General features: G+C 35.1%; 1 protein-coding gene and 1 long non-coding RNA gene across 3 annotated transcripts; both read right to left on the reverse strand.

The window, feature by feature from the left end:
• Nucleotides 1-177: 177 nt before the first annotated feature.
• On the reverse strand, nt 178-2,443 carry LOC148801840 (uncharacterized). The gene is made up of 2 exons (XR_016083804.1): nt 1,795-2,443; nt 178-1,667 (listed from the first exon to the last, which is right to left on the reverse strand). It is a non-coding gene; the product is annotated as an uncharacterized LOC148801840 (long non-coding RNA).
• A 7,219-nt stretch (nt 2,444-9,662) lies between these two features.
• LOC104607125 (pleiotropic drug resistance protein 3-like) lies at nt 9,663-25,648 on the reverse strand. Of its 2 annotated transcripts, XM_088902095.1 has the most exons (24): nt 25,128-25,648; nt 24,839-24,962; nt 23,552-23,637; nt 22,910-22,994; nt 22,210-22,369; nt 22,033-22,109; nt 21,076-21,129; nt 20,880-20,970; nt 20,353-20,654; nt 19,484-19,765; nt 19,067-19,380; nt 18,347-18,507; nt 18,168-18,271; nt 17,508-17,661; nt 17,282-17,419; nt 16,882-16,955; nt 16,437-16,769; nt 16,049-16,339; nt 15,083-15,166; nt 14,812-14,945; nt 12,575-12,802; nt 11,749-11,920; nt 11,000-11,254; nt 9,663-10,055 (listed from the first exon to the last, which is right to left on the reverse strand). In XM_088902095.1, the coding sequence occupies exons 1-24, from the start codon at nt 25,508-25,510 to the stop codon at nt 9,789-9,791; spliced, it is 4,353 nt and encodes a 1,450-aa protein (XP_088758221.1). In that variant the 5' UTR covers nt 25,511-25,648; the 3' UTR covers nt 9,663-9,788. The 2 variants fall into 2 exon arrangements, with proteins under 2 accessions (XP_088758221.1, XP_088758222.1); XM_088902096.1 differs by lacking the exons at nt 24,839-24,962; nt 25,128-25,648 and having other exon boundaries at nt 22,910-23,011; nt 23,552-23,596.
• Nucleotides 25,649-27,185: the final 1,537 nt, after the last annotated feature.

The following is a 27,185-nucleotide window of genomic DNA, read 5'->3' on the forward strand; positions in this document are numbered from 1 at the left end:
GATACTTAACTCCCCAGAAAAGAAGTACAACTGATTTAAACACTCAGACCCTCACAATTGAGCCCAAAACCCAGAATTTCTAAAAACTCCTTGCCTAGCCAATCCATCAGCAAAGGAGTTAGCATTTCTTCTAACCCAAGTACATAGGATTTCCATATCCTTAATGAGCCACTTGAATTTTCTTTTCTCATTGCTGTAGCTCCACATCTTGGGAGTGTCTTCTTTCAGCCAATCCACAACAATCGCAGAATCTCCTTCTATAAGCAGTTTCTTAACTTGAATTTCTTTGGCCCTTTGTACCCCTTCCAACACTGCTAACACCTCAGCCCTCAAGGAGTCTCCCACCCCAATTGGACATGAGAACATAGGTATTACATTACCTCTCTCATCCCTTAGGACCCCCCCAATACCCGAAGGCCCTGAATTCCCCATGCTACTGCCATCAAAATTTAGTTTGATAAAACCATGAGGTGGAGGGTTCCACATGAGATTCAAAGTCTTCTTCCTTGTAACTGAGGTAGCAACTTCTTTCCACTTTCTTAGCATATCATTTGTTGAAAAATCTGTAAACTGCTTCATTGTCTTCAGCCAGTGTATTACTCTTATACGAGTCAACTCTACCAAAGTTTCCAAGCCTCTCTCCCTTTCTGAGAAGATTCTTCCATTTCTTTCCTCCCATAGTGTCCAACAAACAGCAGCTCTCACGCATCTCCACATAATTCTTGATGTTTTCGTTGAGCATTCAATAGGTTAAGAGGAAAACAAGCTTTGCAGACTATTTGGAGGTGTCCACCTGCACCCAAATAAAGAAACAAACCAATCCCAAATATTTTTTGCCAAAACACAAGATATTAGTAAGTGCCCAGACTCACCAGCAGCTTTGCATAAAACACACCAGTGTGGAGATAAACAGCTATTGGATCTTTTTCTTTGAAGTAGGTCATCTGTGTTGATTCTTTCAAGGAAAACTTCCCAAACAAGGAACCCCATTATAGAAACCATAAATTAACATAATTAGTAACAAAATCAATTCAAAGACACATATCCTAGAAACAAGTATAACTTAGAGTAACTTAGTGAGCTTGCTGGTTTTCCCAAAGAAAAGAAAAGGCAAAACAATCTTCCACCCAATTAGTTGACACAGAGGAAGATATTAAAAGTTGTTCCATGTCTCCTATACTAGATCCTAAAACATACCTCCGTTGGCCTTAACGACTAGACCTTGAAAATCGAAGTTGAGGAACCCATCACCCAACTGATCAACTGATGCATATGAGGATGAAACATGAGCATCGGTTGTAATGCTCCAAGTCCCTCAGCGACTTCTCCAATAATTGATGGAAACGGTCGTCCCATGTTGGGAACAAAGAATTTGGTATTGTCTCCACGTGTGCATGTTCGGTCGACTTTCTCCCCTCCATGGAGTTGTTTTTCCTGAGATTTTAAAAAGTTGGAGAGACAGACTGAAATCTCGCTTCTTTTGTTCGTTGCTGAGATATCTGGTATTGGTTGATGACACAGATGGCATCCGTCCAACTCTCCAGCCAAATCATGATCTCACCATTTGTCCCATAACAAAACAAGCATGAATGCCGCATAAAGCTGAGAAGTCGAACGTTCTCTTTCTTAAGAGTTGAGAATGTTCATCCTCATTGTTGATTGGTTTCCTGGTCAAGGATCATTTGAAAACAACTTAACGACGAGAAAATGAAGCTTGTGATTAAGCAGAGGAGCTTCCTTAAAACGAGGAGATCTGTAAATAGTAAACTGAGTAGATAACTCGCGATATCTCACCTCTGCAATTTTCCCATTAAGGTGGGAGGGACAACTGACAAACCCTCGAATTTCCCGGAGAATCTTAAAACTCAACACGTTGTCTGACAGAGCCGAGATCTTCAATTGATCTTCTATTCGCTCCGTATGTGTAACGGGCTCCGTAAGACCGTAACCAATCACGAATGGATTCCGGCATCTGCGGCAACCGCGATTGCCGCATTATCCAGCGACCTCCAATGAGAAGCAAACACGCCTCCCTGTATTAAAATCAAGATTTGACGGTACTAACGGACCAGCCTCCGCCTGTTTTCCTCATTTCAAAGGAAAGAAGTTCGAGCGAGAAGCCAAGAACCAGACCAGCCTCCGCCTCCGCCTCCGAAGTCCGAACCCCCCATTCACGATGAACGGCGACCCTGGTCCGTTCGAAGATCACTTTGCTCCAAAAGAAAAAAAGCCGAAACGTTGAAGGGTTACAATGGAACCTAGAGCAAAGTAAACATTTAGAAACAAAGAAAAAGACGACGTTCCTTTGATCCTTTCTTTAAATCATTCACGCTTATATTTCAACAAATTGAATGGTTTCAATCTTGAAGATGCATACAAGACAAACCATGAAAAAAATGATTGGCATCCTAAAGAGGATCAAGAGGATTGAACCAGGGGTAAGCTTCGGTCTGTTCGGTTCGGTTTTTATGGTAGAATCTAGGGGGTCAGTTACAGGTTTTTGAAACTGGAACGGTAAGCAAAAAAACCGAAAAATTGAACCGATCGAAATCGAACCGAAAATTCGGTTAATCAAACCGATCGATTCGGTTTGGGTTTGGTGTTTTTAAAAAACTGAAAGTACTGATTCCGTTTCGATTAACCAATATAGAAAACCAGCAATTAATCGAACCGACCAGTATACATATATTCTTTATATTTTATATATTTTTTATATATTATAAATTAATAAATATGTATTATATATATTTATAATATATGATATATTATTTAGTAATTAAAATATAATAATTTGTATATATTTATAATTTTTATTATATATTTTTATAATGTATATTATAAAAATTGAAAAACCGAAAAACCAACGAACCGAACTGACGGTTGATCGAACCGGTCAATTGGTTAACTGACTAGTTTCGGTTCGGTTTCAGTTACCGGTTTTCCAAAAACCGATAGTACCGGTTCGGTCCTAAAAAACCCCATGATTCGGTTAACCAACCGTGAGCATCCATACTGGTAAGGTTTTAAATTTCGCAACGTATCGGCCGATACGGGCCGATACGTATTATTTCGGAAGAGTTCCGATACACGGAACATGTCTAATTACAGGGTTTCGTATTTTTTCATCTGTACGGCCGATACATATCCGAAACGGACCGATACGCAATATGTATTAATCGAATTTAATTCTCCTCTTCTTTTTAAATTTAAATTTAATTTATCTCTTCTCTCTCGTTAATATCAATTTTAATTAAGTCTTAAAGTTTGGGACGTCACTAAATGCTAATATAATTTAATTAAATGCTCATTTAAGTTACCTGATTACAGCATTTAATAATGTCATTAAATGTTATTTAAGTGAAATAACTTGTTAAAAATTACAAACCAAATGTAACAAGTTTCGAACCTAGGTCATTTGCTTATAACAATAATTAATTAACCATTATGCCAACATTAATTACTTATTAAAGAGACATGTTTTTTTATACTTAAAGTAATCTTTTTTGCCTTGGTGGATGTTTCCTCACAAATGCTATAAATTTGATTATTAATATTTATATAATAATAAGATGAATACAAGTTATATTGATTTATTAAAAATTAATGTATATATTAACTTGTATACATAATAAATATTATCTAATTCTATATATAATAAATATTAACTAATAAATGATTTCAAAAAAAAATATTATCTAATTGAAGAATGGTTTTTATGTTTAAATAAATTAGTTATACTCACAAAACTTATTTTTATTATTGTTCATATTTTTAAGGATTTTTTTTTTGGATTTTCTAGTGTATACGTGCGTATCTTGATTTTTCGTCAGTATCTATACGTTTCCAAAGCGTATCTCGATACGTCTCTTAAAATTACCTTTTCGATACACCTTGCGTTTCCGATACTTTGAACCTTGCCTACTGTAACCTATCCTGTGAAGGTCAATTCTGGCCTTGGCAGTTTTGGGGTCAATTCTAAAGTCTACATGTGGAACCTGATCTTTCTTTATGTCCTTCAAAAACTTGATTTTCAATAATGATAATATATAATTTAAATCTTATATTATTTTTATTAATTAAATTAAATAATTTAATATATAGATTATCATAATATATTAATTTATTATTAGAAAACTTGTAATTATGATTTAAATTATGTAAATATTACCTTTTACATTATTTATTATATACATACAAATATTAAAATGAAAATAAATGATCAAATCACTTAAGTACATTGATGGTCAAGTGACACCATGGCTTTTGTAACCATGAGTGCTTGGGCTCAAATCTTTAAATCGTTAAAAATATTTTGGGGTTTATTTAAAAGCAAGTTTAGTTCCAATGCCAGTTCCACCAAAGCCAACCAAGGCTGGTTCATCAGGTTGGTTTGGGTATGGTAAACCCTTAGACTCTGAAATTGACTTAGGTGGGGATCAATTCCAAGAATTTGGAACCAAACCCTACCCTATAACAAATTGGATGAGATCGGTTCCAGGTAGAACCTACCCATCTGCTCACTCCTAGTGGAGAATACAAAACTTGAAACAAAGGGTCCATTCATTCTTTTTTGGATTTTGAGAGGGGAAAGATGTACATTTCTACTCTACCAAGTGGGTATCCACCCCAAGGATGGGTTTTGGGATTCTACAACCCTCCCTTAGGGGTATGGTATTAAGCTAAACTCGACCCTCCTCAGCTCACATATTGTTGAAAAACATATAAACTTTATGTACTATGTGTTGAACTTAATAATATTTAAAATTTTATATAAAGGATAATTGATAGTTTATGTATTTTTTGTCTTGATTAAATAATTAGAAATTTTGTTGTTTATTTGTGTTACTTTTACATATTTATTACTTATATATAACAAGAAAAAAAAAGAAATTAGATACGAGTTTTAAATCCAACCCGTAGGGTTAGGGAGGGTTTTGCATTTTCATGTGTGGATAAGGTTTGGATTCTCAAAATCCAACCCGCTATGTGTTTTGGGGCGGGTATGAGTTGGGGGGTTTAGAGAGACGGGTAGGGTCTACAATTTACAAAACCCTCCCTAGACTTTTTTGCCATCCCTAGATGGGACAAAAATGCCCCATTTAATAGAAGCTTTTTATGGCCAAATCGGTCATTGTCTTATTTACCTAAGAAATAAAAGAATATTGATGAATGTACTTAATGGGGTAGGTGTTACTTGAGAAATATTTTACTCAAGTAAATGCATTTATCCAAGTAAATAACTTATCGAAAAGCAAACCAGGCCCAAAAGAAAGGCAGTTACATGTTTTAATTGTTGCATCAATAAAAGAATAGAAACAGAAAACCGAGATAAAACAAAAAACTCAGTCCTTTCCATAAGGAAGAAAAAAGTCTAGGCACATCAAACTAGATGATCTTCTCTAACCAAGGGGGAGTTCCCTACCAAAAAACATGGTGCCTTTTTCCGGTCGCCATCTTCTCTAATGGACCATCGGTTGTGTCACCTTCTTTGGTCATCATCGTTGCTCTTCAAGGGCGCCGGAATCACTAATAAAGCTAGTCAAGAAACCCTTCACCTCAAGATAAACACATCAGTGCTTTTGGTTGTATCATTAGATATGTTTATGTTTGGTTTGAAGGAAAAGGTAGGGAAAGGAAAGGTAAGGAAACCTTTACAAAACATTGTATAGGTTTCCCTATCTTTCCCTTCCTTTCCCTACCTTTTCCTTCAAACAAACAGCCTAAATTTAAGTTTCCTAACAAATCCGCCGCGAAGTTTGCATTATAAAAATAGGTAAATTGTCTAAAACTCACCATGAGTTTTCAGCATTTCTCTTAAACTCACCACAACTTCTCAAAACGTCTAAAACTCACCATGTCAGTACGTTTTTATTTTCCAAAACTCACCTTCCGTTAGTGCACCATTAATGTTTCTTAATAGAGGTGTCCACGTCAGCATAAATAACAATTTTTATGACCAAATCACCCTTGAATGGCGCGAGTTAGAGGAAAAGGGTCTTTTTCATTTTTCAATTTTGATTTTTTTTAAACATTTTAGTGTTTTGTTATACTTTCTAATGTTTTTTATAATTTCTGTTTTTTTACATTTTTCTATTTTATACAATCTATAAAATTTCCTGTATTTTTTGTTATTTATTTGCAATTTCTGTGTTTTTCTATAATTTTTGGTGTTTTTTCTACAACTTTTATTTTCTGATTTTGTTTTTCAATTTCTGTAGTTTCTATAATTTGAAAATATTTTTTTTTTATTTTTTGTGCAATTTCTATAATTTTTTATATTTTTTGCAATTTCTTTTTTTATGTATTTTATATTTGAAAATATTTTTTGAACTTTTTCCTTTTTCCATATCTAAATATTAAAATATATGTATATATTTTATATTTTTCTATGAAGGTTAAAATATCAATATATTAACAGCCGTTAGTCTCTTTAACGTCAAGTTAGTGACATGGTGAGCTTTAGACATTTTGAAAAGTTGTGGTGAGTTTAAGAGAAATGCTGAAAACTCATGGTGAGTTTTTGACAATTTCCCATAAAAATATGATTGGTGTGCTCAATTTTGATTGGAGGTCATTGGATAATGCAGCAACTGTGGTTGCCCTAAATGCACTCTTATCACATACGGGTACAGTAGATCTTCGGTGTCTGATGCGGAAAAATGGTGGAGAAACAAAAACCTTTGGCCGTTTTAAAAGAGTCAAAATCTAAGTAGGCACAAAATTGTAAGCACATTCACTTCATAAATATTCTAACACCTATTATCAAAAGTTGTTTTTAATCTTTTTCAAGGGTAGACTGAGGGTATTTTAAGGGATAGGTGTTAAAATTTTTTCTAAGTGATCATTCAATATGCTCACCTGATCTGCATTGGTTTAAAAAAAACGGTTCTACTATGATGCCACAAAGACATGATACCTGAAAAAAAAAAAAAAACTTATAACCAAATAACCGACATCATAAAAGTGGTAACCGATCAGTTGCATTTTCGTCAAAAGTCACGACTTGTTCCTACTCAGAGTGGGCTTCAGGTTTGGGCTCAATAATAGGCTCAATTATTGGACCAAATTCAGGCTTGAATTCAAGCGGGACATTTTCTATTGATAAATGGTAAAAGCTTGGCCCAACCTGGCCCATGAACAGGTCTACCTTTTGTATATTTTTGTTTATTCATTGTTGCTGCCAATATTTATAACAATGGTGAGCTGTTCCTATGTATGAGAACAAATTTTGTGAGGACTGAATCCTGATTAAAATTACTCTAGGGCCTCTGATGCTCTTTTGTAATTATAAGTGGCACATCATCAACGGAGGTCTTTAATCGAGGTAAAACCCCTACAGCCGAGGTTTCCAGCAAATTCTCAGTTCAGCCTTTAGCAAATTTTGGCAGCTAACATTTATCATCATCATCATCTTCCCAACTATATGTATCTCCTTGTCTATATTATATTATAAAGCGGTTAGGTCACACGTCAACAGCCCTCTCCTTCTCCCATTCCCCCTTTTCTCTTTTCTCTTTAAGCCTCTTTCCTTTCTCCCTTATCCCTTCCTAACCCTTCCATGTAACCACGTGGCAGCCCTCACTTCTACACTAGGGTGCCACTCCAAATCTCTCTCTCATGTTCTCAATCACTTAGTATATGTTTGATATTGATGCTGCATATACAACATCTTTTTTGTGTGGGTTGGAAGCACCGTTTTATGAGAAAATGATGCATTTTTTTTGTTTGGAAATGTTGCTACCAGGTAGGACGTTTCCTGGAGCAACAACAACACCTTCTGTTTGGTACTATTGCTCCATATTTGTTTTCAGCACTGGTGCCTATTATAGGAAGTCCACATCATTGCCACATCATGTCCTCATTGGCAGCAACGAGCTCCAAATTGAGAAAATGTCAAATTCGACGTTTCCCCAGACCATGCCTTCTCAATTTCCAAGGCATGGTTTGGAGCACCATTTTCAAACATGTTACTGCAGCAGCGACACCGATGCAAAACACCACCTTAGCCAACCCCCTCCTAAAATTTCTCCTAAACTATCTATTCCCCCTAAAATTCTTCCTAAAACACCTCTTAATCTATATTGCCATGTGGCAACACTCTCTTCTTCACTAGAGTTCCACTCCAACTCTCTCTCTCATGCTACCAACCCCCCTCCTAAAATTTCTCCTAAACAATTTCTCCCATCTAAAATTCCTCCTAAAACACCTCTTAACCTATATTATAAACCATCTAAAAACCAAAAACGTGGATAAATTAGTTTGGGTAGTTAAATTAATTTGTGAAATATTTTTTATATTTTCAATAATTACTTATATTATTGAATATTATTTAGTAAATATCAACACCCAAACTATAATTTTTCATAATTTTGGTAAATTAAAAATTTTAATTACTGAGAATTACTGATTTTGGTAATTTAATTTCAGAATTTTTTGAAAATTAATTATTGAAATCAATATTTACTAAAAAATTAATAATTAATTAAAATATTAATAAATACAAATTTAACAATTAAAAATTATCAGTAATTTTTAGCAATTAGTAGTTATTGATATTTTCAGTAATTTTGGACAATTTATTAATATTTAATGATATTATCAAACAATAACTAAAAACTTTCAGTAGTTTTTTAGTGGAAAATTAATTTAAATAAATATAAATTTATTTTTTATATTTTCAGTAATTTTGATATTTACTATAATTTTAGAGCAATAATTAGTGATCTTGTTAATTTAGTGAAATTTAAATTATAAAACTTTCAATTTTCAAATAAATAATTGAAAATTTTTAATAATTTCCATAAGTATTGGATACTACAATTATAATTACCATAATTAATGGAACTATATTTATGGGTTTGGGGGGTGTTATGGGTTTAGGGAATGACCCCAGGGTAGGAATGGCAATGGGCGGGTTCGGGGCAGGGATCATACTCCCCATCCTGACCTCGAGTTTTAAATTAATCCCTGTAAAAAATTTTAGCCTACACCCCTAGTCCTTGACAGAGAGGGCTTCCCCATTAGGAACTTGATTCCCTGAATTTTTTAATTGGAAGTTTGTTTTTAGAAAGGTATTTATTTAAAATAAAGGAAAAATTAAAATGCAAATAATATTTTAAATATATTTATATATATATAAATAATATTATATATTTAATATAATCTATATACACATATATTTAATATATATAATCGGGGTTGGGGTAAGGTGTGGACTTCACTCCCCGTCCCCAATCAGGTATTCCCATTAATTCCATCCCCACCTTGTCCCTGTTAAGGCAATCTCCATCCCATACCCACTTGATCGGGGAGGCCGGTTGTGTAGCTCTATGGAATAATAAGTTTTAAGTCCAATTTCGTGCATCACACGGGGCCAGCTAGTATATCATATAGACAAAATACTTGCATTCATACTTATTGAAGAAACCACCGGAGTTCTGGTTTTCATTTGAGGGATTTTGGAATAAAGAGAAAAATATGAAAATAGAATGATAAAGAAAAAGAGTGGAATCTTTGAGTGAATTTACCTTGCTCGTTGCAAAGGCCCTTATAGCCGATACAGAATTTCTAAAACACTATCTTACTAGCTACATTTAATAATAATCCAAGTCACTGCTGCATTAATTCATACACAACATTTTAACTGTCCATTGAGATGATAGTTAGAGAAATGGCTGAGGGACAATTTAAATTACTTGATATATGATATTTTCTTTTGGGAGATGTGAGACAATATACAACAGAATTCAGAGATTTCGGATATGGTTGGTTTATATTTTGTACACAATTTACCTCCTCTGGAAATTCAACCTTCCTATACAGTATGCAAAAAGAGATGCCAAGACAAGAGGAAAGACCAAAAGGACAATGGCGACAAGGGCCAAACGATCATGGTCATACCCATAGTAATCTATTAAGAAGGCAGCCACTGTTTTTGTTTCACCAAATACCAATATCTCCTTGTTTATATCCCCATATTGTGATGTTAAGAGACCGTTCAGTGACCAAGATGTGGGGCAAATATAATACAACCAAATCCACCATTTCGGAATTCGCTGCAAGAAAACCACATATATGGGTCAGTCTCATACATGTTTTGTTGTTCCTACACCAGGTAAGCTTATTCTACAACAGTCAATCTGAATGCATCTTAACTTGCTTAGATAAATAATTGGCTTAGCGGTAAGCATTTTTTTTCTCAGGAGTTGGGTGACCCATTTGCAATTGAAAGTGGCTCAGTAAATGCAATTCTTTGGATGAAATGTAGTGTAGCTTTCTTGACCAAGGTTTGTTTTTTCTACATAGAGACTGAAAGGTGGCTACTTGGTAAAGGGGACTCTTATATGGGACAGGACCTCCTTTGAGGCTCAGACATCAGTTTGTATTGTCATGTGTCTGATCTGAGTCTAGTGGTGGAATGTCTATCTTCCCCGCACCCACATTCACACACACATAAAGAACCAAAAAACAGCATGAGAAAAATACTAAATAGTTATTGCTTTCCTTTTGTTATTTTCATTTTACAGGACTTATGCATCATATAAATATATGTAAGTTTCTTGGCTGTGGACCTATAGGATTCGTGAATATTGCCACCCTTACAAGTTGCCACATGTTTCACATTGAAAGCATTAGAACCTACAATTAGACGTGTCCTACAAATGAATGCAGCACTTTACTCCACTATCAAAATGAATGCAACAAATAGGAATAATTACCAGTGTGGCAAGCTTATTTTTTCCCATTTATCTTCAATCCTCTAAATTATGGACACATGCCAACAATACCTTATTATCAGTTCTGCAACTCTAAACTCAATCTATTGATTTCATTATAGAAAGGTTAATGTGAAAAATAGTCTTTTTTTCACAGGAATCCACACTGTGCAGATACCCATGTAACGGTAGGAAGATGACATGAGTAGCTTGAGGCACAAAAAAGGATCAAATGACCACATATATCCATATGAATTTAGTACCCAAGTTAGTGGTTGTCTTACCGGTTTGGGAATCAGAAACCCAGCAAACAAATTGAGCATGGTATAGAAGGCAGAGGACAGTATGGCAGCCACTTGAACATTTGGTGTCAATGCCACCATCAGCATTCCAAGATAATTGAAGTAGACCAAGTTACAAAACATGGCATAAAAATACCAGAATATCTTATAGGCTGACGAGTAGTATCCAATCATTGGATATGTAATAATCACAAACAGAAATGTTTGAGCGAACACGTAGGGAAGCTCGACTGTCACCTGCAAAAACAAGTTGTCAGTTTGCCTAAGCTGAAAATATAGGAAATACTAAATATATAATAACCTGAGATGTTTGGACAAAGTATCAAGTAGACTTCAAAAGATCAACAACAGAGTTTAGAACAATAAATAATAAGTTCTTCTTGGTATAAGGTTGAAAAATTTCTAAACAATTACAAACAACAGAAATATTAAGAGAGGAATACAAAATGCATGAAAACTAATACATTCCTTAAATAAAATAGAGTAGAAATCCATGGGAAAATCTCTTAATTGAATACTGCAGAAGTAAAACCACCTTCCTTTATCTTTTCCAACTCTCAAAAATAAAAGGTCCAGAAAGAAGACAAATCAACACAAGTTAATCAAATTGTTCAGTGACCTAGAGAATCTAACTGAATCTAAATGCAGTTTTGGAAAACTCATGTTTCTTATTGAATATGGTATACTCCATGAGTGGAATATTCCATGAGTTTTTGAGAGAGAATTTTGACCTGTGCAAAGGAATAGGCCCATGAAGAATACATTCCTGCAAATTTTTCCCGGTACAAAACAGTGCGTTCTATGGAAATAAATGGAAAAACTGATGAACAGTTGTTAATGCCCAAGAAAATCACAGCAGCGAACATCGAACCAAGTATAATGAACAAGTCCTGTTGGTTATTTCTTCAAAAAAAGAAAAGTAATATGTCAGTTAATGGAAGAAAGTCTTGCTTACCATTTGAAACATAGAAGAAAAAAGTGTTACATATTTAGGGATTAGAATCTGAATAGTCCTAGAGCATTTCTTTCTCCCCATAGAGATAGTACTTACTCTTTCCAAATGAAGCAAATCAATGAACACATCCATTTGCAAGTAGGACTATATTTTACAAATTCTTTTAATTTTTTTCATCATGTTTACTATAACATGCTTTTGAAGGAGCTTGATCTGCCCTTGCATAAACCAACAATAATCTAGGAATAACATACCAATAAAGTGGTCTACATGTTTTTTACTGGAATTCATCAATTGATACAACCCAACTAATAGATATTTTAAATAATAAATCGAATAAATAAAGTGATCCTAAGCATTTAACTTATATATAACTCATCCAACAAAAATGTGAAATATAAGAAAAATGGGATATATCAGATGGTTAATACATTGGCTGAGGTTGAGAGCAAGGACATCCAATATCTTTTATATGGGACCCATTGCATGAAGGCCCTCTGATCTTTATTGTTACCAGGTTCACTAATACATCCTTGTCTATTACTCTTATAATGTCTTGAATATCCTCTATTTGTAACATTCATAAAGTTTAAATGGCTTACATCTTCTGCCCTTGATTCCAAAACAGAACTCCAAACACCAGAGATGAGATAAACATATGCATTAGTCGCATAAAGTTGTATTCAGGACTTCTCCAATAGGACAAGTGTTGTTTCCACAAGCAAGCTCTGAACTGCCCCCAACCATTCTGTGGAAAACGGGTAGAAAAATGCAAGTCCTTTGAACCAGGAGGTGGAATGCTTAATTGCTTCACTAGCTCTTTGTTGTCCCTGCAATCAGAACACAATAGAAAATGCCCATAAACCATAACCATGGTTTTAAGATAATCATATCTTGTATCATGTATCGATAGAAATTTTATGACGACTGGAAACTTTAGTTTTAACTTTTAACTTGCCCAAGAAAACTATGTAAAATATAAGAGAGTAACATGAAATTTTCTTAAAGTTCCTATATTTTAGGTGTTCTAATTGTATTAAAGGTTGGAATAATTTTATTTATTTATAATCAACAAGGAAGGTTGGCTGGGAAGATTTTCTGGTCATGGTCTGTCCCTATGTCTAATTGGAAACTGTTGTCACAGGATAAAAATTTTGGGAAGGATTTGAAGGAAGAGTTTGTTTGCTTGGGAAAAGTTATAGAATTTAAGAGACCAGGCCCACCCCTTTAAGGCTCTCCTAAGAAGCGCCCTCCTTGCAAGATGACACTCCTGGTGCTCAGTTTACTAAGTTTAAGTTGTCTTTGCTGTTTTATCAGTATTATTTTGCTTCTGTCTTACTGCTTCTTTTGTTGGGTCTCTTGGTAGTTGTTCAGTCTATGCGTCGGTTTCTTGTAATCTGAGCATTCCTCAATGAAAGTTAGTTTTGGCTTCAACAAAATAAAAGTAAGAAGAAATCATGACAAACCTAGAAAAGGAAATGGAGAAATCTAAAAAAATCCCTTTATTTTAAATCAATGATCATACTATGATGTAAAGAAAAGTTTGAAATATGGTTTCCTTTCATTTTAGATCTGCTAAATTAGTTTTATTTGAGGATTTCCTTTTTCTACTTATCCTTTTCTGGTTAAATCCGCTCAGAAGAAAAACATCATAAATGCAAAAAAGAAGAAGAAAAATAAATAATTTCTTTTATTTAAACCAAGGATCATGCCATGACTTTGAAATACAGTTACCCTTCAGCTTTTGTATTTTCCTAAAAATTTTCACTTGAGGGATTTATTCATCTTTTTTTTTTTTTTTTTTACTTTTCTCTTTTTGGCTAAATCTAGTCAAGTTTTATAGGTCTAGATTTTGAAGTAAGAAAAGTATTATCTGAAGAATTATTTTAACATGATTAATTTATTGAGAAATGATTAGGGCACACTCCACATTAAAAAAAAACCACGAGAATCTCCAATGAAAAGGCAAAGAATACCACTATTTACAAGGAAAATAATTATTAGTTAATGCATAGGGGAACTTTTGTCTTTTAGAATAAGTATATTTTGATCAATAATTTGGTTGTGCCGCTTTTATAAAAAGAAGTGATGTGCTGAAATTACTTCCCTTTATTTTCATTCTGAATTTGAATCACTTTTTATAGGTTTTGATCTCATATCCTTGAAGAACTTGTATTTCATTGCATGCTGCTCACTTTCCTTTCTATTTTTGCAAATACTGATCCATGCAGATTTCATGTGGCATTTGATAAATAGCTATCAATCCTTAATTTGTGATTGTGAAAGCTTCAATTTCCCCATATTCTTGTTTTGATTCTCTTGGTGCTAGAGTAGATCTGAAGATGTTCAATACTTATTAGGAAACCAATACTTCAGCCTTTGGTTTCCTGTTTCCATCTTTGTTATGTATCGCAACATGAATGCATGACACTTTCATTTTCCTGTTTTGTGCTATAAGCTCTCTTCTTTACATGGAGTTTTTTTTGCAATATTTAATTATTTATTCAATCACTAAATCTAACTAATAAATCACTAGCTAAATGTTAAATCAAATCGGATGGTTCAAATTCAAACAATCCAAAAGGAAGAAAATTTTCAGGACCATTTCCAAGAAGGTGCACAAGATGTAATTCATCACAGTTATATCATCCAAATCATCTGACAATTATATAATATTCTAGGTAGGAAATTAATTAGATTGACCATAATCAGTAAGCAACTAAGCACATGCACCACCATACCAGATAAACGTTGTGCTTATAATACAATACTACAGTGTCATCACATGATTTCCCCTTACGCATTGCTGTAGGAATTAATAGCTTGTAGTTATACTCACACATAAAATACCGACTCCCTATAAAGTTGGGAAAAGTCTACAGCAAGTTCTGCTTCTGCAGATGAAGAAGTGACCTCCAGCATCCACGTTGCTGGATTATAGTTGTCTTCAATCTTTGGCACCCCTGGGATACTCTATTAGAAAAATAGAGGAAGCAAAATCAAGATTTTCTGACAATTAATTCGATAAAAATAAGGTTAAATTATATCAAAACTGAATGATGGTGAAAATAAAATCCCAAAATTTGTAAGTATTGTCATTTCAAACTTACTTCAAAATATTCAATAACCCTACTTGAATGCTGACCCAATGGTCCAGAGTAGATTATGCTTCCACCAGTTTTCATTAAAATCAACTGCAAGAAGAGAAAATTGTGCATTGGAGTGGTGACCAATGTATTTAAATGACACTACAGTGTTGGATATAAAGAAAAATGAAAAGATAGAAAATGGTGACACCATGTCTACTTTTCAAGTTCCAACAGAGTTGATCAAATTACAGTATTATAAACGTGACATGAAGCATATAGATAGCATATTCAGATACCCGATCAATGGAACTCCCAAAAGATGCAACTCAAATTGTGCAAAAGAATTTTGTAACTTCTGCATGAAAAATTATATACTACTCAAGAAGCACCACAGATGCTGCTTCCATAAATGGTGCCAACTCCTTAGGTGGACAATCAAGAAGAAACCTCATGGATATTAAGAAATCTATTAAGCATTTCTGCGGATGGAAAAAGGTGGCCCTCTATTGAATGGGGAAAAGCCAATATGCAGTTCAACTAAACACTAAACAAAAGATCTTAACTCTCCAATATTGAGTTAAAGCTTGAGAATCTTAAAGAAGGATAGATAGTCGAAAAGTATTTGTTGTTATTGACAGAATACAAGTGAAAGGACCAAATTTGTGGTGAAATCTCGGGTTGTGACTATTTCATGCAAAAAATGCCAAAGGTTATGACTATCTAGTCCACCCTTCCTAAGACCCCAGATATCTGGGACCAACATTCAGTAATGGGCCTTTATGAATCTGATCATTGTGGTGTGTCATATTGAATTCATAAAATATCCAACTCAAAAAATCTGAACCAAGTGTTCTAAGTGCGGGAAGTATCATTCTCGGGCTCCAAGAGACAGACAAATGTTTTCACAGTAGTGAATATTACAGCACATCATATGTTTCAAATGTAATATTTATCTTCAGAATTCACAATAGAAATGGTGGATTTTACCTCATCAAATGCCTCAAAGATATCAATACTTGGTTGGTGAATAGTGCAAACAATTGTTCTTCCTGTATTGACAACATTCTTAACTGTCCGCATTACAATCGCAGCAGCTCTTGCATCCAAGCCTGAAGTAGGTTCATCCATGAAGATAATAGATGGATTGGCAACAAGCTCCACAGCTATGGTAAGACGTTTGCGTTGCTCAGTTGATAAACCACTAATACCAGGTATTCCTACTAAAGCATCTTTAATTTCATCAAGTTCAATGGTTTCAAGGACTTCATTTACAAATTCCTGCAAAAAACATGGTCCACACCAGTTTTACTATAAGGTTGTCTCAAAGATACCTTCAGAAAGAAAAAAGTTCACTTCTTGATTAAGGAATCTTTACAGCTTTAGTATTTGAATCAATTTCAGGTGGGAGCCGCAGCCAAGCAGAATATATTACGGATTCTTCTACAGTTATTTGTGGAGAATGTATATCAGTCTGCTCACAGTAACCTGATATCCGAGCAAATGTCTCTTGCACCTTGGGATTTCCACCAATTCTTATTTCTCCTTCAATAGTACCACTGGTTTTCCTTCCAGAAAGAACATCCATCAGAGTTGTTTTCCCAGCTCCACTGACACCCATCAATGCTGTGAGAACACCAGGCCTGAAAGCACCTGTAATATCACGAAGAAGTTGGAGCTTCTTCTCTGTGAAACCATGCTCTCTCATTTCCTGAGACCAAAATGATTGAAGGCTTATTCAATTCATCTGATCTGGTTTCTTCCTATATTTGACACATTATTCAAATTAAGTGCAAAAAGAAAAGTTGTTTTAACATGATTACCACAGGAACGTCAACATAGTACTGTACATCCTGAAATGTTACTGTTAGAGGTTGAAAAGGTAAAACCATCCTTCCTGTAAAATCAGCCATGGGATTCTTAAGTAAGTCAGTAGAATCAAATCTAAGATAATATTCATCATGGTAGAGCAGCAGCTACTACTTACTCTGCTTCAGATTCAATAAAGCTATCAAGTTGACTCAACAAAGCCTTGTCCCAACTATATGGGGATTCAAGGATTCAATAAACGATCATGGATATAAAAATTTACACCGGCTTCTAGCTGCATGCTATCCTCCTCCATCAGCTAGGTACCAGCAATGTCAGGCTTGACACTGACAAGAATTCATTTTCTATTAACATTGTCAACAATAAAATAGATAATTAGGGAACTGATCTCACCTTTTTTAGGTTCTGATGTCGTTATAGAAGAAATATCAGTGGGGTCTTCCTCAACATATGCACTATTGCTTGAATATTCTGTTCCTTGTATTTGAGAGAGTTTTTCATATGAAATAAAAGAACGAGAGGTAGAAGGAGCTGGATGTGTATCAAAAGCAAGTAGGTTACCATGTATAAATATATTATTTTCTGAATAGTCATATGAAGCAACAAAAGATGAACTTACACTTTAGAAACGTTAAGGCCATGGTAAATCCAATGTTGAAAAGAATACAAAATCCAAATAAGGCACCAAGTGATATCCAATAAAAGTATCCATTGAAGTTTAATCCACGGCTTTCAAGTAATTGTTCCCCTATAGTTGTGTTTGTGGATGACATCTATAAAGAGGAAACAGAGAGGGCAATTACTGAAGAATGAATGACCAACAATTTCATTGTATTCAGACAAACCTAACTATGGGTAAAACCAAGATTTATTTTTGGGAAAATATATAAGATTATATGCCATACAGTTACGTGTACCATGTAAGATAAATATCTATATATTTACTCATTCCATCCAAGATATATCTATGTATTCAGAACGATCAAATGATCATAGCCTATAATCTTATGTACTTTTGAAATGTTTGATAAACATATGGTGGAATTAAATGAAAAGGAGAAAGATCCATCAATAAGATGATTTGAGTCATTTGACATCTTAGTATGCCAACTCCAACATAGATCTGATTTAACAATGCATCAAAGAAGTGGGCCCAATCATTTTCATGTATGCAGTGAACATCCATAGAACATTGGCAATAACATCACTATAATGTAACAGTAAGCACCTAAGTTGCCTCAATCACAAAAGATATCGCATTGGGCAGTTTGATGCTCACCTTTAGCCATCGTGGAGCATGGAATTCATTTACAGTTATCCCTATTTCACCATATGTCAATGGGGAAACCCAGAATCCCCACTTCAACCAAGCAGGCATAGAGGCTGCATCCATAAAACCATTAAGTAAATCCATTTGAGAACTTAGTCTGGAGGTAATAAGTAAAGATGCCACCTTACATTTTGGGATAATGAAACCGCCAAATAAAAAGACAAATAATAATGAAAAACTGCCAGCTGTCATAGCAGAAACCACAGTCTGGAAGACTGAGGCAACAAAACGGAACATCGATATTGATGTTAGATGCACAGCGAATAGTAGAAGGAACTGGAAGAAGAACCTAAGAAACATAAAAATAGAAATACATTAGTCCAAAATGATATGCAAGATCTGTATCCAAAATTATCTTACAGTATTCTGAAGAGAGTATCAAGCATACATGCAATAAAAGTACATGACCTTCCAAACATGTACCGAATCTACTGATACCAAGAAACATCTGTGCAGGAAGGGTTTGAACCCACACACTCAAGATATCCACTCTACAAGGTATAAAAACAGGACTATTATATTCTGAGACCCATTTATCAACTTATTCCTCTTAATTTATCAAAAAAATAATCAACTAGTTCCTCTCATCTTTTTCCAAGGTAATCAATACATAAGATGTTACAGACATCCAACTTTTAACTTCTTTACTTGTTGATTATCTTTTCTTATTATTTATTTTCTTTTTTTTGGGAGGGGGGATATAAGACCCTTCAGTTATGCTACATTGAAGTGTGGATCCCATCATATTGAACCTATACCACTTCTACCACATGCTATTATTTGAGTCTACAGTCTACCTAAATTGTGTTTGATTCATCTACTGAAATTTGGGCTTCAACATGACACACCTTCTGATCTCAGGACTGTATCCAATGACAAAGTAAGTAAGGGATGTCCAAACCAAGGACTCAATTAAAGAAAGTGGAATCTTCAGAACAGCGGCTGGGATAGCATAAGCCCAAGCTGGATAAAAATACAGAGCTTTCTGCTTGTGAAAAACAGCAAGTCTTGTAACGGTCATGGATAACTCTGGAAATCCATCAACAAGAAGTATGACAAGTGCATAAAATAGAGAGCCCATGTAGTAATTTGCATGGACCACATCAACATCCATTCGAGTCCGCAGAAAAACAGTCATTGTGATGCTTGCAATGATAACAAGCTGTAAGAGGATGTGAAGATGCTGTTAGCTTTCCCAATGCCTTAACACAATGTATTAATATTATTGATAAGAATGACAAAATACCTAATGTAATGGTAGCTACCTGAGTTGTTTTGAACACATATATAAAAGAGTTCCTCCTCATGAGAAGAAATTCCCTTGTCATGCAAGCTCTAAAGAGTTCCCATTTAGTTAGGGAGTACACTCTAAAGGATAATGCACTCTTGTGGCTCTGGGACTTATCGTATGGCTTCAAGAGATCCTTTTCTAGATTCTGTCCTATATGGTATTCCTTGAACTTTCTAGAGAATTCGTCGACAGAAACAAATCTATAAGGTAGCTCTATATGTTTCCAATATTGTGCTTGATCCTTTCGAGAGAGAACCTGAAAATAAGTGGAAAAATCAAATAGCTTCACCTTGAAAAGGTAAATCAAACAACAACACCACCAACAACAAAAAGAACACCAAGAGTCATTGATTGTGCCTATGTGATTAAAATGAATTCCTTTTCAAACAAACATGGAAGCTCCAATTATTTTAACATGGGTTTTCCAACAACCACCCCAATCAAACAAAATATGAGATTGCAAATAGGGGTCATAATTTAAGTTTCACTAAATATAAAATGATATCTTCTTATATATGCATTCATATGGCCTTCATATTCCTTGTGACATATGGTCTACACAATTACAAAATAACTAGAGTCAAGCATAACCTCCAAATTGAATGCTCCTCTCCTTAGAATACATGTATATTCCTTTCATTCTAGCTTTCTCAAAAGATGGAAACAGATTGCAGATTCAATGGATCCCTAGAGAGCTGAACTCTACAGCTAAAATTGGTAGGGCATTTTTGTATAGTGATATCTTTATGCTTGATTAGTTTTTCTTTGTAGTAGCTAAAGTTGTCTGTTCACTGATCTAGTAGAGAGAAAGAGAGTGAGAGAGAAGAATAAGCCACCCTGCACCTCTTGGAGGAAGTCAGCAGCCCCTTTTCTTTCTGGACACCTAAATCCACAATCTTCAAAGAACTCGAGAACATGATTGCGTGAACCATGGTATACAATCTTCCCTTCTGCCATCAAAACAATATCATCAAAGAGATCGTAGGTCTCTGGTGCTGGCTGAAGAAGTGAAATCAATGCTGTAGCATCTGTGATATGCACTAGATGTTGAAGACAGGTAATAATTTGAAATGTGGTGGAACTATCTAAGCCAGTTGATATTTCATCCATAAACAGAGCTTTTGTTGGACCCACAATCATCTCCCCTACATGATAGGATTTGAGGGGGACATCAATTAGAATGCTGATAATAAATTCAAGGATATGAAACTGAAACATAAAGCAGCACTTAAACAAGGTTTTTCACCATACACCCCTACATAGTATAAAACTGGCAAGGCTCAGGATCCTACCAAACTAAAACCATTGTTGAATAAACTGGAAACGCTATTTTTTACTAAATTATAGCAATCCATTTTATGACACACTACCTGTTGTCAGTCTCTTCTTTTGACCACCTGATATGCCTCTTCTCATAGCATCTCCAACCAATGTGTCAGCGCATATATCAAGTCCAATGATCTGAGAAGCATTGGTATGGGAGAAAAATCATTGCAAACATAGCAGTAGTAGACATATGGGTTAACCAAGAAGAAGCATCATGTCATCTCTATTGAAGAAAACTACCTTTAAGATGTAGTCTGTTTGAAGGCTTTTCTCGAGGCCATCAACCGAAATTGCCTGTTAAACAGTATATACCATAGTTACCAACATAGGAACATAACAGGCTATCTAATCATATAAAAATAACGGATGAGATCATGTTGCACATGATTTCTCCTCACTTGTTCACAAGCAGACAAATAGACAACAAGAACTGTAAACATGCTTAAGTATTTTTTTAGCTCAAGTCCTAGGGTGTTTTTCCTTGTGGTTGGGAATTAGAGAAATGTTAAAAGTTCCAATAAAAGATGAAAACAAGGGACGTGTCAGTATACCACCATAGAACACAGCGGAGATACTTTCAATGCACTAAAAGAATCCCAGGATTAGAGACCAAACATGGTCTTCTGCAGATGAGGTATACATGCTCATATAGACTTCCATTCTAATACAACTCCTCTTGGATTGATTATAGTAAAAACTCTACAGGTCAGATAACCCCAACCATCTGAGGTACGCTCCAATTCAGACTGATCAGAAGTATTAGAAATAATCTGGAGGTTTTTTTTCTCATTCATCAATGTTGCATATCAAACAAGTAGAAGAATTGTGGGCCACCTGCCACAGAATGTGTTGGTCCATCAACTGGATTTTGGTTCAATAAACGTTGGCTTCATGTGAAGGCTACAAATCAAATGGTGTTACAAGTACTTTGGCTCCATCCTGTATAATGACTTCAGTGCCATTAGATCCTCTTAACTTTTTTATTACTTATGCCTGTATATGTTCTCACCAGGTATGTGATAAAACCATTATATCCAATTCTAACATGTTTATCCATAGCAACACTGTTTTTGAGTCTCTTTTAACGTCAGTGAAAACATTTGGCCCTCATGTTGGAAAGCCTTTTACTTGTGCTCATACATATAAGGCTGTAACAGAAAACATGAGCAAGGACAAGCAGATATGCTGATGTAATACCTTCATGTAGGCATCAATATCTGGATCTGGAACAATCCCTGCTTGTTTCTCCCTTCTACTGACCTCCTTCATAATATCTTGACAGATATATGATGGGTTACAGAACAAGTTTTGAACATAGATAGATAAGAAATCTACAACCAAACCACTGTAAATATGTGACCAAGGACAGCCTACCTGCTCGGCTTCCAACACCCTGACAGCAAGCTGAGAAATCAAGTGTTTCTCTTACAGTCATCTCAGGAATGTGCAAGTCATGCTGGCTTATATAAGCTGATGTCTTCTGAGGAACAAATTCTTCTAAACTGTAACCATTGTAAGATATTTCACCTGTGACCTAGAAAGTAGTTTAAGAGAGAGAAAAAAAAAAGCTTTGATAAGAACCAGAATTCACGGTGTTAGTAAAAATAAGGAAAATCAGCTTAAATATTCAATTTTTACTTAAAATTTGTGTATTCATTTTCGTTTTAACTTCATCATTCCCTGCAGGAAAACTTGACTATATGTACGTATTGGGGTGCTTTGTGCATACAAGTTCAAGAATGTAACCTAAGCCCCCTTTTATATGCGGCGTTCTTGGCTGACATTATGAACAGATTGAAACCAAACTTGTTTCATTTTAATACAAATAATGAAGCCTTTTGCAAGTGTTTATTGGAAAATATAAGCAAGTCTAATTGAATTTTAGAACAATAAACATGATCTACCCAACTCAATCAATTCAGCTTGTCATTACCATTCCTCTCTTAAGAATGCTGTATATAGTTTGTAAATTATTGATTTATTGATCTATGTTCATAACCATATGCATTGTTTATCTGTTATTCTCTAAGTTGGATTTTCACAGGGTTTTCATAAGAGGTCAAATGTACAAAACCTTGAGGTTTTGGTCTAATTTCCCTGAAAGTGCCAGCAACAAAGTGGTTTTCCCACATCCTGGAGGGCCAAGCAACAGAGTCATCCTGCAACCCAGACAAGCCTGCATGAGTGTTACTTGGATAATACTATGAATTCTTCTTTTATGGCTTAAGAGAATTCTGAAAGGGATGGCATGCTGGAATTCTCTGAAATTCATATGAAATTGAATTATTTACCAGATAATCCTTTTACAATGATGAAAATCTAAGGTACACGCAATGGTAGATTGTAGAAAGAAGTTATCAATAGAGAAGCACTATGACAGTGTTATATGCAGGCAAGTGGGATCTATAGTTTATGTGATTCACTTCACCAAGGGGATATATTAAAACAAAAAACTAGATTGAAATGGACAATCATAACCGTCTTTCTTATTAACCTATCTGACATCTAGAAATATGAGTCATGGTCTAGAAACAGTCTAAAGAATGGCAAAACTTCTCTTTTGGAACAACAATTTCTTTAACAACAGTTGAGGGGAAAAGGCAATTAGTCCTTAAAGACACCAATAGCCACACGACCATACCCCAGAAAAGTACATATATATGTGATAATTCCTTTCTAATTATTCACTGAAAGTTAAAGAAGCTTTTCTACCTACCTTCCAGGCCTGATGATGCCACTGACATCTTTGAGGATGTTTATCTTGGCTTTTTGATGATTTGAACCTAACAGTTTTGAGAAGACCTGTCCAATAGAAGATTCCAATACTTCAGAAAAGCATAAGCATGCAACAACTCGACAAAGTTGCCAAGAACCCCAAAAGAAAAGATGCAAAGAAAATAGATGAATCCATTATTAACATGCCAACTTAATCCAAGTGACAGTGGTTGAACGACCGTGTATACATTAATGATCAAAATGGCTGATGATTACTGCACCATGGTTTGAGCACTGAAGGCTGAAAACCATAGCACTGAAACACACTACACCAGTTAAGGAAATAGTATCCAGTTCTGGGAACATGATATTTTGGCTGGCTGTTCAGATCTGCCTATGGAGCCGTTATTTGACTTTTGTGACATATGAAATCCCAAATCATATTCTTGATGGTGTATCTAGGGACTGGTTTAGCCTTACTCCACCAATTAATGAGAAAATCTATTGTGCATCTCTGATAGAGAAGCCTCTGCACTCTGTAGTACCCGTGTTTTATTCAATTTTTACAAATGATGCTAGATTTTGCAGCTTGATATTCAGTTCAAAAGGTGGGTTTTTTCTTTTTTTCTTTTTTTTTTCATGTGGCAGAGGCCATTCGGACAGATCACAGAACTCTCAAATGGAGAGTGGAACAGGCGGAGCCCTGTTCTGTTAGGCCACTACCCAAGCAAGTCATTAGCATACTTGTGTTATGGGCCTTTTCTCCACAAAAGCCTATCCTATTTCAGGCAAATTAATGGCCAGATGATATGGCAAACTCGGAGTGCCCTTCCATCAGCGTTCGGTAACTGCCATATGTCCACTCCAAAGCCCACCCCAGCTTTAGAGGGCAGCATGTTCATGTTTTGGCTACTCAAAAACAAACTTGAAAATTTGCTCATTCAAAAAAAAAAAAAAAGAAAAAAGAAAGAAAGAAAAGTCCAGACAAGGAGCTCACAATGGCTACATTGCAGCTTGCAGGGGGCTGTTGGGCTTATTAATGGACACATGAAACCCTTTTGGATTAATTACAAATTTAACAGTCATGCATCTTCTCTAAACGATCAACCAGTCTGGTGGGGAGACCATGCTCTATATGAATAAACCACAACAAAGTCAACTTGATCTTTTAACTGCAACTAAATCAGAAAACTTTGGATGTTCTATAACCACAACAAAGTCAACTTTGGATCTTTTAATTGCAACCAGTAATCAAGGATATGAAATTAATTACTCATATCATACTTACAGAAATCATGCCTTTAAATGAATTCCAGAGCGTTGGCAGAGGCTTCCCATGAACAACCTGACACTGAGCTTCCACGCAAAGATTTTTATAACTCACCTCCACGGTAGGCAATTTCACGCCAACACTACAAAAATCAAAGATTCAGATTGTTGATGATGATGATGATGCATGTATGCATGCATACATGTATGTATATATGAATTTGAATTCATCATATTTTTATATAGACAACACACGTATAGGAGTCAGTGGGTGCTTTGAAATCTGAAAGGAAAGGCATAGTTGTTACTTGTCTATTCTTTTCCTGAGTTTCTGCAACAACCGAAGGTTATCGCTCTCAATGTGTTTGATGAGCTTCTCTATGAAAAGGTGTCGTTCCGAAGGTCGAAGCTTGGTCACGTCAACAACCCGTTTCCCAGCTACCCCAGTTCCGTCTTCATGGCCATCGAACAAGGACGACCTCAGCCGCTCAAAAGTGGGTAGTCTCTCGATTGCAGTCCATTGCAAATCATATTCATCATCGCCATCATCCCTTACTGAATTATTCAGTGTTGAGTTGCATCTGAAACTCGAAGTGTGCAGGCGTCGAAACGAAGATCTCATGCTTCTTCCAATCTCAGCTAACTCGATTCTCAGCGACTCTATCTCGTCATTTCCCGCCAACTGAGCCATCTCTTGGAGAGACAGAGTAGCTAGTCAAGCTGAACTGAGAAAAGGAGGAGGAAGATCTAAAATGTATAAAAATGGCCGGCATTCCCTCTAGGTTGATGAGGTAATGCAATGCGTCATTTTGATGACAGCAAGTGAATGAATGCAATGCTTACTTCTTCTACAAAAGTTTGTCAAACAAATAACTTAACCCTGAATAATTCTTGACATCATCATCTCTCTCTCAGAGTGACAGAGATGCCTCAATTATCATCGCATCAACTCTCTCTCTCTCTCTCTCTCTCTGAGTGAGAGAGATGCCTTAGTAGTTTAGTTATCCAATTATCTTTCTAATACCAAAGAGTTCACTATTTACTATTATCATGACATATCCATGCATGTGGTGCATTACATGCCACAAGCACAGATTAGCTTCAAAAACATATAAAAAATTGGGTATCTCTATTACCATCAAAGCAAGAGTCTTGGTCATGCACTCTTGCAATCTGCAATCAACACGTAGCAGAATCTGCATTTTCTTACCTTCAAGACGACTATAAATCTATAACATTAATTGTCAGTTTGAACTTTGGGTTTGTTGTATCTTGCCTCCCATTTACGAAAACAGAAGAAAATTAAACCCAGATGTCATATTCGTTTTCTTTACTTTTTTTCTTTTTTTTTGGGTTGGTATAAACCGAGATGTCACATTTGAGTTAGTAATTTCATCTTTTTTTTAATAATATATATTTCCAATTACCACTTATCAATTGAGCCACCCATCATTCGGCATCTCGAACAAATCAGCTAACGTATCAATTGAGCCGCCCATCATTTAATTGATTTGAATATCTATCACAAGTAACAATATGTCACTGGTGGTGGGAACCGGAGGAAGGGGGAGGGGGGAATGGATTGGATTATAACATTCAACTAAAAATCGGATTGAATTTGGATCACCTTCGCGATGCATGTAGGTGTGTGTATATGTTGTATATTATATTTATTTATTTATAAATATGTTTTTATAAAGAACATGTATATATGTATATTAGACGAAAATAATTAAAAAAACATGTATATATAATGTGTTTATGCGATATGAAAGTTCACCCAATTAATTAATACTATTGTATAATTGCATTTCATACCTACTTCTGGGAGAAAGAACATAATTAACAAAAATTGGTGTTTTATAAGAAGCAGTTGGGAACCTTCATTTTATGCCTGGAGGTTACATATCTGCACACAACACATGCACGATGCATACCAGGGCTGCCAACAGACACTGAAAATCACTGGGATTTCGCTGTTAAAACATGCATCCATCTTTTTTTGGTTGAAAAAACATGAATCCATTTAGTAATCAAATAAAAGTTGGAATCTGATTATATCTGATATATTAATGCATATATTTATATATAATAAGAAATAATAGGAAATTAGACATTTGTTTTAAATCCAATTCACTCAACTTTTGAATGGAGGGAGGGTTTTGCATTTTCATGCATGGGGAGGGTTTGGATTCTCAAAATAAACTCTCTACAGGTTTTTGGGTGGATATGGATTGGGAGATTTAGGGAGACGGGTAGGATCTAGAATTTACAAAACCCTCTTTGAATCTGTCCAGTTGCTATCCCTAATTATATGTAATATATATAATAAATATACATTATATATATATAAATAATTTTTAAGT

This window comes from Nelumbo nucifera, chromosome 3 (assembly GCF_055504915.1).
Source record: "Nelumbo nucifera cultivar China Antique chromosome 3, China Antique-T2T, whole genome shotgun sequence".
Lineage (NCBI taxonomy): Eukaryota > Viridiplantae > Streptophyta > Magnoliopsida > Proteales > Nelumbonaceae > Nelumbo > Nelumbo nucifera.